The sequence below is a fragment of the Labeo rohita genome, chromosome 10 (assembly GCF_022985175.1).
Source record: "Labeo rohita strain BAU-BD-2019 chromosome 10, IGBB_LRoh.1.0, whole genome shotgun sequence".
NCBI lineage: Eukaryota > Metazoa > Chordata > Actinopteri > Cypriniformes > Cyprinidae > Labeo > Labeo rohita.
Window position 1 is genome coordinate 28,041,289 of NC_066878.1, and position 18,954 is coordinate 28,060,242.

Sequence of the window (18,954 nt, forward strand, 5' to 3'; positions counted from 1 at the left end):
AACAGGTTACCTCACCTGAATATGTTCGTAGATTTGTGTTGGATGTTATCTTTGGAAAAGAAATATGGATATTTAGTTTTTTTTTATTTCAGTTAATGTCATAAAACTAGTGAGCTAAGCCAGTAGTAGTACTGACAGTGTCGTGTAAACATGGCTGAAGATGTGAAAAGCGGAGGAACAGACAAACCGATTCAATTGAGTGAGTCGTTTACGCTGGAATCGCTCCAATTGATTCAAACTTGTGACAGTCATTCAGTTCAAACGATTCACTAGCAAAAAAACAAAGGAGCATTTATTTTTCGAATTTCTAAATCACTTGTAATGATTTTAAAAAGCTTGTAGTGATGGGTGAAATGGAGCTTTTCGAATCTTCGAATCTGTTGAACCATTGCATCGCAAAATTATTTGATTTAGATCAACGCTAGACGCTATCCCTAACAATAATTTTGATCAAATATTTAAATATCTGTTGTCTGCCATTATGTCCCTACCAATGCCAAAATCAAACATCAAACCTACACCCTTGGTGTGTGCAAGAAAATATTCCCTTGCTCAAGAAAATTGTCCCAAATGTTTCCAGAGAGCTATACAAAGACCAAAAGTAGACTTTGCTGAAGCCTCTTGCTCGTTTAATTTTGTTTTATGCTATCAACATGAATTTATTTTTAACTCCACACTCTCATTTTATGTCGACATTTGTCTATTTTATTTCTCCTAAGAAATATTTGGAGTAACAACTGGAACTTTGAGCTTTTAGGTAAAGCAAATCATAAATTATTGAGGTAAATTAATTTCTTTTGTGGATACCTTATTGAATAAGATTCAGTGGGGACATTGCTGAAAACATGTTTTTAGATTTTGTGTTATGGTGTCTACATAATTTATTTTAGCCTTTTACTCCAATTGTATGTCAAAAATTCTCATATGTGTCCATTTATTTCCTCGTAAGGCATTTTAGGGGAAACATACGTTTGATAAAGGAAATCATAATGGAGAACTCCATTAAGCCTCTGTTAATGTCTTTGCAATTAAATATTCATCTGTCCAAGAAAAATGGTCCCAAATGTCTGTTTAGAGAGCAATATGATTAAGCAGGAACCTGCTGAAGCTTCTTACTTGTTGGGTTTTATGGGTTTTTTTAATGCTGCCCACATTATTTATTTTTAGCTCCATCTTCCTATTATTCGTTAACAATTGTATGATTTGTGGCCATTTTCTTGAAATGAATGATTCAAGATTTGCACTTCCAAGTCCTGATCTGAAATGGTTTGTGAATCATCGGGACTACAGAGCACTGAGTGTGAAACATTTAATTGAGATTGGAACATCGGAGTGGGTTTGTGAATCTTTTGACTCAGATTGGAACTTCGGAGTGCTGATCATGAATTATTTGATTCAGATTGGAACTTTGGTGTGGGTTCGCAAATCATTTGATTTAGATCAGAACTTTGCAGCGTGTTTGTGAATAATTTGATTTAGATCGGAACTTTAAAGTGGGTTCACAAATCATTTGATTTAGATCGGAACTTAGGAATGGGTTCGCAAATCATTTGATTTAAATCAGAACTTTGGAATGTGTTCGCAAATCATTTGATTTAGACTGGAACTTAGGAGTGGGTTTGTGAATCATTTGATTCAGATTGGAACTTTGGTGCATGTCTGCAAATCATTTGATTTAGATCGGAGCTTCAGAGTGGGTTTGTGAATCTTTTGATCTGGATTGGAACTTTGGAGTGTGTTCGCTAATCATTTGATTTAGATATTAACTTCAGAGTGGGTTTGCGAATAATTTGATTTAGATCGAAACTTTAGAGTGGGTTTGTGAATCTTTTGATTTAGATCTGAACTTTTTAGTGGGTTGGCTAATCATTTGATTTAGACTGGAATGTCGGAGCGGGTTTGCAAATCTTTTGATTCAGATCGGTACTTCAGAGGGCCGATCGCAAATCATTTGATTCAGACTGGAACTTTGGTGTGGGTTTGCGAAACATTTGTTTTAGATCAGATCTTCAGAGTGGGTTCATGAATCTTTTGATTCAGATGTGAACTTTGGAGCAGTTCACAAATTTGATTTAGATTGGAACTTAGAAGTGGGTTTGTGAATCATTTGATTTAAATCAGAATTTTGGAGCATGTTCACAAAACATTTGATTTAGATCAGAACTTCAGAGTGGGTTTGTGAATCTTTTGATTCACATTGGAACTTTAAAGAGTGTTCACGAATCATTTGATTTAGATCAGAACTTCAGAGTGGGTTCGTGAATCATTTGATTCGGATCGGAACTTTAGAGAGTGTTTGCAAATCATTTGTTTTAGATCGGAACTTCAGAGTGGGTTCATGAATCTTCCATGAACTTATTCCGATCTAAATGAAATGACTTGTGAACCGCTCAAAGTCGAGATCTGAATCAAAAGATTCATGAACCCACTCTGAAGTTCCGATCTAAAACAAAAGTGGGTTTGCGAATCATATGATTTAAATCAGAACTTTGGAGCGTGTTTGCAAATCATTTGATGTAGATCAAAACTTTAGAGTGGGTTTGTGAATCATTTGATTCAGATCTTAACTTTAGAGAGTGTTTGCGAATCTTTTGATTTAGATTGCAACTTTGGAGTGTGTTCATGAATCATTTGCTTTAGATCAAATCTTTAGATTGGAACTTTGGAGTGGGTTTGCCAGTCTTTTGATTCATTAAGCAAAAACCGAATTGGATGAGAGACAATTGGAAAACATTTGATTTGGATCAAAACTTTAGAGAGTGTTCATGAATCATTTGATTTAGATCAGAACTTCAGAGTGGGTTTGTGAATCATTTGATTCAGATCTTAACTTTAGAGAGTGTTTGTGAATCTTTTGATTTAGATTGCAACTTTGGAGTGTGTTCATGAATCATTTGCTTTAGATCAAATCTTTAGATTGGAACTTTGGAGTGGGTTTGCCAGTCTTTTGATTCATTAAGCAAAGACCGAATTGGATGAGAGACAATTGGATGAGAACAAAATTTTAACTGAATATCGGTAATTATTGAACTGAATTGATTAAACATCAAAACTAAATTGAGTTGAATATTGAGTCTGTAGAACAGCTAAAATTCACTTCATTTTATAATTGCTAAATTTTATAACATTAATACTGTTATTTCCCTGTTTATTAATGTGAAGCTGCTTTAAAGCTCTGTATTTGAAAATCTGTATTGTATGAGTAAAAACAAATGAATGTGCAAAAAATGACTTTTCCCTGAATCCTTTGTCTTCCACTGGTTGACCAAGCAGGTTTGCATATAAACGAATTGTCCTCAGGGTCACCTATGCTGTCACATTATTACACACAGGACTGGACTCCTGTAGCAAAAGCAATACTGACCAACACCTGAGACCCCTGTGACAGAGAGACAAAAGCATCGCTTCACAGTTTCCTCTGAGCAATTCAGCCAAAGCACATCTGTCCAAGTGATTGAGAAGACGGGTGTGCTTAAGCCTTTTTACAAGCCGAGAGGAATGTACTGCAAGAAATTAATAGTGCTAACTAGACAAGAACTGCCTTCTTTCTCATTCTCTCTCTCTTTCTCAGCACTTTGCTTGCAGAATGTCTTAACTCTCAGTTCTTTACATCAATACATTACAACAGCCACTTGGAGGAGGGGCGGAAGTGTGCTGACGTTATACTTTGTCGTTTTTCGTCCCGCAGGCATCTGGTAAATCGCCTGGACAGCATGAAGCGGACGGCCTGCGGTGACGGCTACACCCGTTGTTTACTTTGCGGCCAGCAGTTCGGCCTGACCGGCGTCAGCGCGGTCGTGTGCGCCGAGTGTAAAAAGGTAGACTTCATGCAATTATCTAATGCACGCCGAGTCCAATAACGATTGTCCAAAAATAACCAAGCAGAAATGAATGAGCGATATGCACTTATCTTTATTACTGAGCCACGTGCATTTAAGAGGGATGCCAATCAGTCTGCACAATCGAATATAATGACACAGAATGCATATGGCTGTCTTTTGTGACGCCTGACACAAAGATCAATAGATTGTTTATTGATCCCGGAGGGCATGTTTGGTGTGTGGCCTGTTTTTAGTGATGGAACTTAATGCCATCTGAGTGCGTTTACACCTGCGCAGCCTCCTGATGCCTGTTTGTGTTTCACCCCCACAGAACATGTGCACTAAGTGTGGCGTTCAAAGTCGTTCCGGTCCAATATGGCTGTGCAAAATCTGCAGTGAGCACAAAGAGGTGAGATGCATGGATGCATATGTGTTTTAGAGCAATGATAATTCAGCCCAAAACCTGAAATTGAAATCATTTTGCTGTTCTTTCCACACAAAGGGAGGATTTTAGAGCTCATCTGTTTTCGGCAATTATGAGTTAATTGTGACATTGACTTTCAAGCTCCAAAAATCACCATAAAAGCATTAAATAGTTCATGCAACCTGCACGGCAAAGTCCAAGACTTTTAAAGTCATTTGATAGCTTTGTGTGAGAAACAAACCCAAATTTAAAGGAGAAGTCCACTTCCAGAACAAAGATTTACAGATAATGTTCTCACCCCCTTGTCATCCACAATGTTCATGTCTTTCTTTCTTCAGTCGTAAAGAAATTGTTTTTTGAGGAAAACATTTCAGAATTTTTCTCCATATAATGGACTGATATAATGCCCTGATTTTGAACTTCCAAAATGCAGTTTAAATGCGGCTTCAAATGATCCCAAATGCAATTGTAAACGATCCAGCCGAGGAAGAAGGGTCTTATCTAGCGAAACGATCGGTTATTTTCATAAAAAGAATACAATTTATATACTTTTTAATGTTGAACGCTCGTCTTGTCTTTACTCTGCCTGGACTCTATTTTTGTTCCGGTTCATGACAGTTAGGGTATGTCGAAAAACTCCCATCTCATGTTCTCCCTCAACTTCAAAATCGTCCTATATCGCTGTTTTACCTTTTTTGTTAAAGGGGTCATCGGATGCAAACTTCACTTTTACATGTTGTTTGAACATTAATGTGTGTTTTCAGTGTATGTACACATCTACCCTATCATAATTGATCTGTAAAAATAATATCCCCTTTTTCAAATCGAGCCGTTCTCAGATTCCTGTCGGTGTGGCGTCACACCAACAGAGGCCGCTCCCACGATAGTTGATTGACATGAGCGTCTTAAGTTTAGTTTCAAGTAATGATTTTTTTAAAATATAGTTTAGTTTTTGTTTTATTTAAAACTGTTAAGTCATTTATTTATTTATTTATTTATTTATGCAGTTCTCAAACCTCAAATCGCCTTTAGATTTGTTGTGCCAAGTTCGAAAAAAAATGAGAAATGTTGCCTTGGCAACTTGCTGAAATAAATAAGTAATTTTTAAAAATGTATTTTATTTTATTTCATTTAATGTTAATTTTATTTCAAGTAATGTTTTTTTTTAAATATAGTTTAGTTTTAGTTTTATTAAATAATATAACGTCACTTATTTATGCAGCTCTTAAACCTCAAAACACCTTTAGACATGTTGTGCCAAGTTTGGCGCAGCGTTACTTTAGATATTACTGATGTATTATTATAGTTTCGTTATTTTTTTTTTTATTTCATTTTTTTTGTTTTATATATTCTGTTGGCACTTTATTTTTAGTTGGTTTTAGTTATTTTGGGTTTTTTTTGTCATTTTCATTAATATATTGTTTATATTTATATATTATTTTTAAAATTATGCTTATATAGTAGTTATTACATTTTATTGAATTATTTTAGTACTTTAAACTAAAATGAGAACTTGTAACTTGCTGAAATAAAATAAGATTTTTTTTTAAATATATTTTATTTCATTTAATGTTAATTTTATTTCAAATAATGTTTTTTTATATTTTAGTTTTTATTTTATCTAACAATATTAACCCTGCTATGATCACACATTGTATTTTAATGGAAATAAGCTGCATGAACATTAAAAAAAAAAAAAAAAAAACTCTTTCATGCTATACGAAAAAAAAATCACAGCATGTTGATTTGAAACAACATGAGTGAGTAAATGAAAGACATTTCCTGTTTGGGTGAATTATTACTTAAATGTGATATGGATGTAACTGTACTGTAACATCTGCAGATGTTTAATTTCAGAAAAGGATGTGCTTTAAAAAGTGCTTGTTTATGCAAATCTGCACTTGCCTGGCATTGATGAGATCCTTTCTTTTTGACGACTGAGCAGTCGTTGCAATGCTTACATACCGACGCGTTTGTCTGATTGAACAAATCCATTTCTAAATCAACCAAAAAGTGCTCTATAAATAACATTTGACTGGCTGCACAGAATAATTATTCTGCATGTAACTCAAAAGATATAAATAGGACAGTTCAGCACCTCTAACTTTCAAAGGCACTCTGACTGCGATAAGATGATTCATCCTTTTGACGATGTAAGTCACGGTTAGTCTCGTTGTCAGACGGGGTCAGTAGCAGCGGGAGATGTGACTCTCTTTAATGCAACAAGATTGTGAATCCCATTTGCGTTTAATCCATTGAGTCGCTGACATTTTAGCGCACAATGGAGTTCCTGCATTTTCATATTCCAGCCATTCCAGCTCCCAGCTGATGCTTATTTGGACGGTAATTGGCTGAGATGAGATTCACAGGTGCTGTAAAAGAAAACATGAACACTTACGAAATGCAGCATTGTTTTTGCAATTACCTGGGTAGCATACAGTAGCAATCCATCTTATTTTTCAGAGTTCATGAATTTCAGATAATGATGTATATATGGGTCAATGATGTGACGGCTAAATTTTATGTCCAGTTGCATTTTTTCAGTTAAAAATTGGTTTAAATGCATTAAAAAGATGCCATATATATGAAGTGCCTCTCCTATGTATGGACCCACTTTAACTTTTCAGAAAAGATTAGTTATTTGTAATTTTTCTGTTATTCAAAGTGTCAAAATATCATGTGGTGCGACCGTTCCGGCCATAAGCGTTGCTTGTGTTTTGTAATCCTGTATAAAATTGCAAAGCATTTGTATTTATATTTCCATCATAATATACAAACAAACTTTATCTGATGATTTTTATTTTTTAAAAAATCATGTGGTGCGACCTTCAAGAAACTACCGTTTTGGGACTTTTATGTTGAAATCCATTCAAAAATAGAACTTTGCATCATATACCAATTTGCCAATGACCCATGGAAGCATCAAGCAGGTTTGTAACTCTCTTTCAGATTAGGAAAAAATAACCTTTTTGAAGGCTGGTATGTAGTTCCCACATTTGGATGTCATGTAGTATGACCTTAAAAAAACAATATATATTAAGTTATTTATATTTAAGTATTTCTTTTTATTATAAATTTCATAGTGACCTTTTGTGGGAAGCTAGCTTGTTTTGTTTAAGTGGCCAATTCTTTGCTTGTAAATTTTGACTGTATTAAAAAATATCATGTGGTGCGACCAAATATCATGTGGTGCGACCACTGCAGAGTGTTTTCCATTATATGTGCCAGATTGGCAGTTTTTGTGCTTTTATATTCAGTTGATGGTTTATATACATAAAATACTTTACTTACTTATCATTTGGAACATGTTTTTATGCAATTTGGGTCATGTTAGAAAAATATATATTTAGAGCATATCATTTTAGTTTGGTAATTATGGATTCATTAGTAATTTATTATTTATTTATTAATAACTATTTTAATGTATTTTACCAGATTCCACTGTCAAGCACAAACTCCCGATGTAATTTTCTACTGTAAGAAAGATGTTCTTGCTGTGATCTCAGAATCTGAGCCAGCAACCTCCCGCTACTCTAAATTGAACCTTTGCAAAGCCCCTTAGTTACTGTTGCTACGTCCGACAAACAGTGGTGCTTCTATGGCACACATCACGCAGTGAAAAATGAACAGAGCTGGTTACTTTTGGTATGAAACAAAGTCTATGTGTTCAAATTGTATCATTTTTTTATAAAGAAATTAAAACAACAAATACTGTTTTGTGGCTCTTTGATGTGTCCTGACAGATCGCTGTAGTGCCTCAGTTGGCACATGAACTGATTATCTCTTGATCTTTACTAGTTATAGCACAAAATAAACATGAATGAACATCAGTAGGTGTCTTGTTTCACCTGTGAAAAGATGTCATTACACAACATTTTTCAAGTTCAAGTCCACCGACTTTTATGTACTCTCCTGTTTGTTTTGTTTGTCAGACAAAACAGCGTATTTGGGATTATGATTGGTCAGATCGCCTGTTAATCAAACTCCCAGTCAGTTAAGCAGCCAAGATTGGGCAATGTTCAAAAAATAACTAGGGCTAAAGAAATGCCTGAAGTTAATGGCATGTGCTGCACTTTCCACTCTTTAAATAGATTTTTTATGATATAAGGCCTTTGCATCATTTGGAGCAACCACTCATCATGTGGTGCGACCAATAATAGGAATAACTGTATTAAAATAAAAATAAAATATCTAATTTCTGTGGCTAAAATATCACTGCTACAGCATGCTTAAGTGAATGGTATTTTTAAAACATTTTGATCAATCTGCTAACTACATTTAAGAAGGCGACTCTGAAATTATAAAACAAAAATATGAGATCCTTAATTACAAAAACTCAAAATAAATGTGAAAACTTTGTTTCTAAACACTTTAATTACTGAGAACATCTAAGAAAAAAAGTTAAGCATGTTAACGAAATGAATTAATTTGAATATATATCATGGTCGCACCACATGAATTCATCGAGATGAAAAACTATCACTTAATTTTAAATTTGAATATGAATTTGCGTGTACACAACATTCTTAATGTTAGTGCAATTACAACAGATATTATTACTTATTTGTATTTTAAAACTGACCTGTCGAAAATCCTTACACGTCAATGACCCATATATATTTTTTATCTCCTAAGATTTAATTGGGTTTAAAATTGCTTAGCTTTTTTTCTAAGGAGCTTGGAAAGTGGAACAGCAAAAATGGAGAAACAAATCTGCAAAAAGGCTGATTCTTAAATGAAGTTTACATTTCTGCCTTTGGCTGTAGTCTGTTTTAGGCCAGAATTAGTTTAGCAGACTTTTGCAATTCACTCACGCTAGACTAAACCGAGCACAGATGTATGTTATTAGTGGCGAATTAGAATAAATCAGTGCACTGAAATTACATCAAACTTGCCAAATGATCATTTATTCTTTCCCGAAGATGCTGAAGCGCTCCGGTGCCTGGTTTTTCAAAGGTTTACCACAACAGATTTTACCCGCTCCATTACCGATCTCTAATAATAGAGAGCTCAGTACCACCAGCGCACCAACTTCTACCAATCCGTCAACCGAGTCTTCAGTATCTTCACACCCAAAAAATGGAGGTAAACTCTACAGTTTCAGTAGTGATTTGCACTGGAAAAATAACTAATTACAAATTCTCAATACCTTGCATTTTTTTAATGCATTCGCACTAGGCATGGTTAATTTATAATAATTTTCATAATTCATGGTTCAAAGTAACTGCTATATTTTCATTCAGAGAGCATGCAGGTCACCGGCAGAGAGCAGCAGATATCTGGTAAGTGTCTTGCATTTCAATAACACTTAATATCAGTAGGAGGAAATGAGGCTTACGATTGCAGTATCATTTTCCCGTTTTTCCCGTGCTCAGCAGAAACGGTGCCCCCTAAACGGGACGAGCATTCTGTGATATCCCAAAGAGCCCTAGAAGAAGACAGAGGTAGACGGTCTATGAGCAGGAGCACAGTTCAGTCCGACATCACAGTGGAAGGACAAACTTACTCACCTGTGGTGAAGAGAGAAGTACCGGTTATGAGCTCCAAACCTCCGGTGTCGACCTTTTCCACGACTCCCATACAAAAAGGTGAGAGAACTCATTCACATAGCATAGGCAGAAATGATTCAGCAATGGGGATATTATAAAAGTGTGCGTGCTGTTTGATTGCACTGTGGTTAAAGATCAGGGGCCTTGTTTATATAAAGCACACATACGATGGGATTTCATCCTAGATCACTGACGTATAAAGTCATTGATGTATAAGGAGTTTCAACATGCCAATATTAAAATACAGCAAATAATATCTTTTGTAGTTGTTCAAACATTAAGAATGTTGTGTACACATACATCATTAAAAATGTTAAATTAAGTGATTTTTTTTTTTTTTCATCTAGAAGTGTCATGTGGTGTGACCATGATTTATATTAAAATTAATTAATTTCCTTAACATGCTTAACATTCTTTAGATGTTCTCAGTAATTAAAGTGTTTAGAAACTAATTATTTGCATAAATAATGTATTATAAATAATGATCTCATTTTTTTGTTTTATCATTTCAGAGTTGCCTTCTTAAATGTGGTTAAGTAGACTTATTATTCCTGTAAATTGCATAAAGCTGATACAAATGTTTTAAAAATACCATTCACTTAAGCATACTGTAGCAGTGATTCATGTTTCAGCCACACAAGATGTTTTATTTTTAATTGAACACAGTTATTGCTATTATTGGTCGCACCACATGATGAGTGGTTGCTCCAGATGACACAGAGACCTTATATCATTGAAAATCTGTTTAAAGAAATGTGTGAAAAGTGCAGCACATGACATTAACTGCAGGCATTTCTTCAGCCCAAGTTATTTCTGAACTTTGCCCAAACTTGGCTGCTCAATTGACCCTTCGCCAAGAGTTTGATTAACAGGTGATTTGACCAATCATAACGCCAAATATGCCGTTTTGTCTGACTTTGTCAGACAGGGGAGTAGATTAAAGTTGGTGGACTTGAACTTGAAAAATGGTGTGTACTGACATCTTTTTACAGTTGAAACAAAACACCTTCTGATGTTCATTCATGTTTATTTTGTGCTATAACTAGTAAACATTAAGAGATGATCGGTTCACGTCCCGCTTGACCTAAGGCGCTATAGTGATCTGTCAGGACACAGTAAAGAGCCACAAAACAGACAAAATTTGAACTCTGAGACTTTTTCATACTAAAATGAACCTGCTCTGTCTTGTATATCGGCAAATTGTCGATGTCTGAATTGCGAATCATTTGTTTCAGATCGGGATTTCAAATTACGTATTGCGAATCCTTTGATTTAGATCGGAACAGGTTTGTGAATCATTTTGTGAATTGAATGATTCAAATCAAATGATTCACAATACGCAAAGTTCCGGTCTGAGTCAAATGATTTGCGCTCCACGTTCTGAGTCCTGATCTGAAATGATGGTTCACGAATCATTTGCTTTAGACCGGATCTTCGTAGCACGGATTGCGAATCATTTAATTTAGAATGGGACTTTAAATAATGTATTGCGAATCATTTGTTTCAGATCGGGACTTTGAATTACATATTGCAAATCCTTTGATTTAGATTGGAACAGGTTCGTAAATCATTTTTTTAAATTGAATGATTCAAATCAAATGATTCGCAATACGCAATTTGAAGTCCCGATCTAAATCAAATGATTCGCAGTACACATTTCATGAATTGAATGATTCAAATCAAATGATTTGCAATACGCAAAGTTCCCGTCTGGATCAAATGATTTGTGCTCCACGTTCCTAGTCCTGATCTAAAATGATGGTTCATGAAAATGATTCTGCTCCGTGTTCCGAGTCCTAATCTGAAATGATGGTTTGTGAATCGTTCAGATCAGGCTTCAGAGCATCACTTGATTTAGATCGGAACGTCGGGACGCAGCTCACAAATCATTTGATTTAGATTGGAACTTTGGAGTGGGTTTGCGAATCCTTTGCTTTAAATCGGATCTTCGTATACACAAATACAAATCCATTTAGAAAATTAACTCTGGTTTTACTATAGTAACAGTGTAGTATACTTCGTAATACTTGAGTAGTAATACTTTGCATGTGCATACTTCACTTTATTTTTGCCATTTTTATTGGATATTAGATCTCTTATTAGATCTCTGATTGAAGTTTGCTTGAAAAGTCCTTGAAAGTCCTGGAATTTCATTTTACAGTATCTGACTTTCCAAAAACTTTTGACTGGTAGTGTACATGACCGGGTGAATGCAAATGTTTATTAGAATCTCCTTCAGCAACTTGCAGTTACTTGCAGTTGAGATGCCTTGGATATTTTGTCAAACATGCTTGCAGAATAGTGGTCTACCTACAGCTAATATTCCTTCAATTTTTGAGCGATGAAGATGAACAATATTTCAGAAAAAATCAAGCATTTCTTTGTATTTAGAGTTGATGCACTTGCTCACATTGCATTTGTAATTGCATTTAAATTTAAGATTTATTTAATTCAGTTGACATACTGGTACCAAAATAGTGTAGTTTTGAATCCCGCAAGCTTTTGATTCGTCGCCATTGTGTCCTTGATCAAGATGCTTAACCTCAGATTGCTCCAGCGGGACTGAACCTATAATAAGCGCACTGCAGATTGCTTTGGTTAAAAGCGTCAGCTGAATGACTTCTTACAGTTGGTTGATGCATCTGGCGTTATCGATCTGGATGCTTAACTCAGTGATTACTGTGTTTCCTTCCTTAATTGTCTTTAGTGTTACACTGTAGAAACTGCATATTTCGCTTCCAAACAATCTGTGCAATAAGTGCACACGTCTCTTGGTATGAATTCTAGATCCTGTGAGTCGACCGGAGGCCAGGGCACCACCTGCTATGCAGACAGACGCACGTTTGCCAGCTGCCAACAGCGTTCCCGCTTCACGCCAGCCACCACCCCCCACCGCGGAGGATGAAGAGGACGCCAACAGCTATGACTCTGACGATGCCAGTAAGATGCTAATTTGCACTGACATATGGACATGTTTGTACCCCATGGGAACCACACAGAACAAAATGGTTTACCGTGCAAGTCTTGCATCACAGATTGCATAAAATCAGCAGACGTGCGCTTGAAGTGAGACTGTTTTTCTTTGGTGTCAGCTTTTTTCATGCCTTTGACACAATGTTGTCCACTTTCCAGCCACTCTGGGCATGTTGGAGTTCAGTCTGCTCTACGAGGAGGAGAAAAACGAACTGCACTGCAATATAATCAAAGCAAAGGTATTGTCTTTCTTCCCTAGAACAGGCCGTTTCGATACAATCTATTTCTGCACTGGAAAAACGTTTCTGAAGGATCATGTCTCGAAGCGTTTAACCGCTAACCGTGCAATTATTTCGTCTTTGGTGAAGGGTCTCAAGCCCATGGACTCCAATGGTCTGGCCGATCCTTATGTGAAATTACACTTGCTTCCAGGAGCCAGTAAGGTAGTGATCTTTAAAAGAAATCCTGCTAAATCCAAACTAGCTATGTGTACATGCAACCAAGTAAGGCCTTGGCTCAATGGGGTTGAATTAAATTTCAATCAGATTGGAAGGGGTGGTTAAGACCTTAAATACACTACCACTCGAAAGTTTTTGAACAGTAAGATTTTTAATGTTTTTTAAAGAAGTCTCATGAAGCCTGCATTCATTTGATCCAAAGTTCAGCAAAAACAGTAACATTTTGAAATATTTTTACTATTTAAAATAACTTTTCTATGTGAATATAGTTTCAAATGTAATTTGAAAGCTGAATTTTTACCATCATTACTTCAGTCACATGATTTTTCAGAAATCATTCTAATATGACTAAATCATTTCTAAGATGATCTGATTTGCTGATATGCTCAAAAAACATTTATTATTATTATTTATTCATCAGAGAATCCTAAAAAAAAATACTTAGCTTAAATATTGATAATAATAGTAATAAAGATGTTTCTTGAACAGCAAATCAGCATATTAGAATGATTTCCGATCATGTGATACTGAAGACTGGAGTAATGATGCTAAAAAAAATCAGGTTTGATCAAAGCAATAAATTACATTTTAAATTATATTCAAATAGAAAGCAGTTATTTTAAATAGTAAAAATATTTCATAATTTTACTGTTTTTGCTGTACTTTGAATCAAATAAACGCAGGCTTGGTGAGAAGAAGAATCTTACTGGTAGTGTAATTCAGTCAATGGGAAAAAGAAGCACGTAAACGTTTGAATCCAACAATCTTCTCATTCTGATTGATGAAAATGAGTGCATGTGAACATACCCACTATTAATTACCTGCAGCATAAAGCTGTACAAGAAATTATCACAGAACATGACGGATGCATGATATTTTGTTGATCTCACAGTCTAATAAGCTAAGAACAAAGACGCTTCATACCACCCTGAACCCCGTGTGGAACGAGAACCTAGTTTATCATGGCATCACTAATGAAGACATGCAGAAAAAGACTCTCAGGTAATGCACTGAAGCTTTTAGAGGTAAATAAAGGGGCTAACACAGGGGTTAACGTAATGCTAATTGTTAACAGTTCTCCTTCCTCAGTCATTTGCATGATGGAACAAGCTGATTGTTGTATTTTCGTCCATTGCATTTGCAACTTAAAGATTCTCGGAAAGCCTCACTGATGTGTTCGGTTAGAATAGTTTGCAGCGGTCGACTTAATTAAAGCCGTGACATTTCCCAGAGTGGAAAGGGTCAGCATCCGCATTGTTCCCTGGCAGGCTTTCTGTCAGTGATGAGGACAAGTTCGGCCATAATGAGTTTATCGGCGAGACGCGGGTGGTCTTGAAAAAACTGAAGCTGAACCAGAAGAAGACCTTCAATGTGTGTCTCGAGAGAGTGATTCCGGTAAGCTGAGTTTATTGTAATGGGGTCATTCCTACTTTTTGACAGATTTTGGACTGAACAGGTTTATAAAAAAAAATGTTAAAAAATGTATTTATTTTTTGGTCTTATCAGATGGAGAAACTTCATAATTCTGATTCCTGATCATTTGTCTTTTTGACAAGTTGTTTCAATGTTTTAAGATAATGAAGCCCGTGTGTCTGCAGTGAATGGGTGCCGTCAGAATGAGAGTCCAAACAGCTGTTAAAAACATCACAATAATCCACAAGTAATCCACACCAATTCAAACATTAAGGCGTTTTTTTTAACTTCAAAACATTGCTACTGGCTAAAATATGGGTCCATTATCCACAATAACACTTCCTCCAGTAAAAAAATGTGGTCTCGTCTGAATCAGAAGAAAAATAAGCACAGATCAAGCACTGTTCACAACTCTGAAACACAGGGTTTGTACAGATAGTGTAAAATGAAATTCCAGGACTTTCAAGGACTTTTCAAGCACTACTTTTTTGATTTTTCTTGATTCAATCAGAGATCTCACTTATTATGTCTTTTATGTCAAATTCTAAATAAAAGAGGAATAGATTAAAAATATACTAATAAAAAATGGCAAAAATAAAGTGAAGCACATGCAAAGTACTAGAAAGTGTACTATATTTTTACTACAGTAAAACCATGGTTAATTTTCTTAAGCGATTTGTATATGTGTACACTTGCTTTCTTTTTTCTTTGTTTCGTTTTTATAACTGTATTGCCTTAATGCTTTGATGTTTTCTACTGTTTAAGAAAAAAATCAGAAAAATAATAGGTTCGCGAAATAGCTCCGAAATCCTTATATGAAACAAATGAATCACAAACCCGGACCGAAGTCCCGATGTGAATCAAATGATTCGTGATCCACGCTACGAAGATCTGATCTAAAGCGAACCCGTTCCGATCTAAATCAAATGATTCGCGGTACACGATTTGAAGTCCCTACTATAGAATCAGAGCTCTCTTCCAGGCTAAGATAACAACAATTCCATATGTAATACCGTATTGGAATAATATTGTGCAGAATATACCTTGGGAGAAAGTATGGACCTTGCCTCATAAGTGTCTGCTTACCAATAAAGTAAAAAAAATGACATTTAAACTGATTCACAAATGTTCCCCGACTAAAGTCTTTCTTAGGAAATATAAGCCTGACACTTAAGTGAACTGCAGTTTTTGTCGTTCTTCTGAAGAAGACTTCATTCATTTGTTTTGGCAATGCACCCACACAGAGAAATTCTGGTCGGATTTTTTGGTGTTTATCCAGTCTTATTTTGTAAGTGACTTCTCATTTTGTTTTAAAGATGCTTTGTTTGGATTATTTGAATATTCTAAGGAGAATACAGGAAAATATTACATAATTAATTTGTGTTTTCTGTTAGCTAAATTTCACATTCATAAACAAAAGTTTACTGGCTCTAAACCTCTTTTTCTTTGTTCAAAGTGGATTTGGATATGTATGTGGAAACTATCCAAAGTTCTGCTAATTTGAAAGCTATGAAAACTGTATGTCTGTATTCATCCTTTGTGTCATCCTAAGATGTAATTTTATTACCATTTTTTTTCTTTGTCTGTTACCCTGGCAACAAATCTGTGTATTCTTTTTTTTTTTTTTTTTTTTTGTCTGTAATTGTAATGTCTTGATGTTTTGGATATCTGTAATGTTTAATTAAAAAAAACCAAAAAAACAATTTGATGTCCCAACTGAAACAAATGATTCGTGAAGTTCTGATCTAGATCAAATGATTCGCGATCCGCGATCCGATTGGAACGCTCTGAAACAGTGAATCATTTTGCAACGCAATGGTTCAACTGAGGTCCAAAAAGCTCCATTTCTCGCATCACTACGTGCTTTTTAAAATCGTTAATCTGGTTTTAGCTAATAAATCACTTGAATGAATTATCAAAGTCACGAGTTTGAATTAATCAGACCAGTCCCAGCGTAAATGACTCACTTAATTGATTCATCTGTTCCTCTTTTCGTATCTTCAGCCATGTTTACACGACACTTTCAGCACTACTACTTGCTTAGCTTTTCTGATATTAACTAAAATAAACAAAAAAGGTATGATGTTTCTTGAATTGCTTGAAAATATATGTGCTTACTGACAAAATTAAACGTATATAGATACGTTGTCTTTTAATAAATCAAGCACTTTTCAAGTACCTCTTCAGATATATCGCTATATTGCGGTTTTCCAGGCCTTAAATTTAAAAAAGTCACATTTAAGCACCTTGTTTGATCTCTGGGAACAGCGTTAAATTAAATATGTTGATGGATTTGATGTGAGAGAACAACAGGAATATGGACTCTATAATAGATATATTAGCCAGAAGGGATGATTTTAAGTTAAAACGTCATAATGATGGATTTAATTCTTGCAAACAATACATAGTGGAGTGGATTACTTGTGGATGTTTTTATCAGCTGTTTGGACTCTCATTCTGACGGCACCCATTCACAGCAGAGGATCCATTGGTGAGTTATGTCAAAGAGAACAAGTGAATGTATATACTAATATTTAAAATTGCAAATTTAGAAATATGTTACTTTGATTTCAAAACGAATTTGAGAAAAAATGGAAAATTGTGCTTCAAAAAACTGTAGGAATGGCCTGGTTTGGCTTTGCCATGTAGTAAACTGACTGTGTTTAACACCTGGTACGCAGGTGAGACGTACTGCTGGCGCAGGTGCATCTCGTGGCATGGCGCTCTATGAGGAAGAGGTAACTGCGTCACACACTATGAGAATTAAATATGAAAATAAACACTTACAGCACTGAACTATTCCCCAAAAAAAACATTATCATTTTCGTCCTTTGAGATTCTCGTCTGGCTGTCGCATCAGGCATTTAACCTCCGTTTCTCCTTGTTGAAGTTGCTTTGGTTAGAAGGTTCGCCTAAATGATTGATCTGTTAATTAGTGTCCACAAGAAGATACATGGGTTTACTCCTCTTTCATGTGGCTTTTTTAGTTGAAGGCTGATGAAGAGGTAGAGGAGAGAGGACGTATCCTGATTTCTCTCACCTACAACAGCCAACAGGGTCGTCTGATTGTGGGTGTAGTTCGATGTGCTCATCTGGCAGCGATGGACTCGAATGGCTATTCGGACCCCTTTGTAAAGATGCAAGTATAATAAATAGCACCAGAAGTGTATCTGTAAAAAGGAATCATTTGGATTGTTTTGTAACATTAGGCTTATTTAACATGCTGTGTGCTTTGTGTCTCTGAATTTTCATGCTGTTTTTCAGTTACTTGAAGCCTGACATGGGAAAGAAAGCGAAGTGTAAAACTCAGATCAAGAAGAAGACCCTTAACCCTGAGTTTAATGAGGTACTCTTTCGTTCTGTCTCTGGCGATAGGACCTGAGGTGACCGTCTTGACACACTCGACACTGACGACACCATGACAGTGCTTTAATACGCTCTGACACTATAATGAATGGAAGTTTTTTTTTGGCATATATCTTATGAAATGGACCTGTCATGGATTCTTTTGTGATTTCAGGAGTTCAGCTATGAAATCAAGCATGCTGAACTGGCAAAGAAGACTTTGGATGTCTCTGTCTGGGATTATGACATGGGAAAATCTAATGATTTCATAGGTGAGAAAGATGCATACAAGACCCAACAACGTATTATATTGGCCAATAGTTAACCCCAAAATGAAAATTTGCTAGAATTTACTCATTCAAGATGGCCCAGGCCATTCAAGATGTAGAAAAGATTGTTTGTTCATCAGAACAGATTAGGAGAAATGCAGCATTGCATCACGTGCTCACCAATGGATCCTCTGCAGTTAATGGGTGCCGTCAGAATGAGAGTCTGAACAGCTGACAAAACATCACAATAATTCACAAGTAATCCACACCACTCCAGTCCATCAATTAACATCTTGAGAAGACAAAAGATGTGTGTTTGTAACAAACAAAACAATCATTAAGATATGTTAAATTCACATTTTTGCTTTTGGACAAAATATGAGTCATCTATCAAGTTATCTAGTCTGCATCAGGAGAGAAATCTGCACAGATCAAGCACTGTTTACAAGTCCTAAACAAATGGGGTAGGTAGGTTTTAATGTGAGAGGAGCAGCAGTTTGAAGTTAAAAAAGCCTTAATGATGGATTTGTTTCTTACAAACGTGTAACTTGCTTTTTACAAGATGTTAATTGATGGACTGGAGTGGTGTGGATTACTTGTGGATTGTTGTGTTGTTTTTATCAGCTGTTTGGACTCTCATTCTGACGGCACCCATTCACTGTAGAAGATGCATTGGTGAGTAAGTGATGTACAGGTATTGCT

General features: G+C 35.6%; 1 protein-coding gene across 3 annotated transcripts in view; it reads left to right on the forward strand.

Annotated features, from left to right (window-relative positions):
* The window catches only part of rph3aa (rabphilin 3A homolog (mouse), a), a 33,098-nt gene that overhangs the window by 12,525 nt on the left and 1,619 nt on the right, over positions 1-18,954 (forward strand). Inside the window, exons 5-18 of one of the 3 annotated variants that reach the window (XM_051121509.1) lie at positions 3,689-3,818; positions 4,153-4,230; positions 9,168-9,330; positions 9,489-9,527; positions 9,621-9,833; positions 12,582-12,734; positions 12,927-13,006; positions 13,136-13,210; positions 14,118-14,227; positions 14,494-14,620; positions 17,320-17,376; positions 17,626-17,777; positions 17,903-17,984; positions 18,159-18,255. In XM_051121509.1, the coding sequence (XP_050977466.1) occupies positions 3,689-3,818; positions 4,153-4,230; positions 9,168-9,330; positions 9,489-9,527; positions 9,621-9,833; positions 12,582-12,734; positions 12,927-13,006; positions 13,136-13,210; positions 14,118-14,227; positions 14,494-14,620; positions 17,320-17,376; positions 17,626-17,777; positions 17,903-17,984; positions 18,159-18,255 (1,556 nt within the window). Of the gene's footprint in view, positions 1-3,688; positions 3,819-4,152; positions 4,231-9,167; positions 9,331-9,488; positions 9,528-9,620; positions 9,834-12,581; positions 12,735-12,926; positions 13,211-14,117; positions 14,228-14,493; positions 14,621-17,319; positions 17,377-17,625; positions 17,778-17,902; positions 17,985-18,158; positions 18,256-18,954 lie in introns of all 3 variants that reach the window. The other 2 variants (XM_051121507.1, XM_051121508.1) reach the window with 2 other exon arrangements.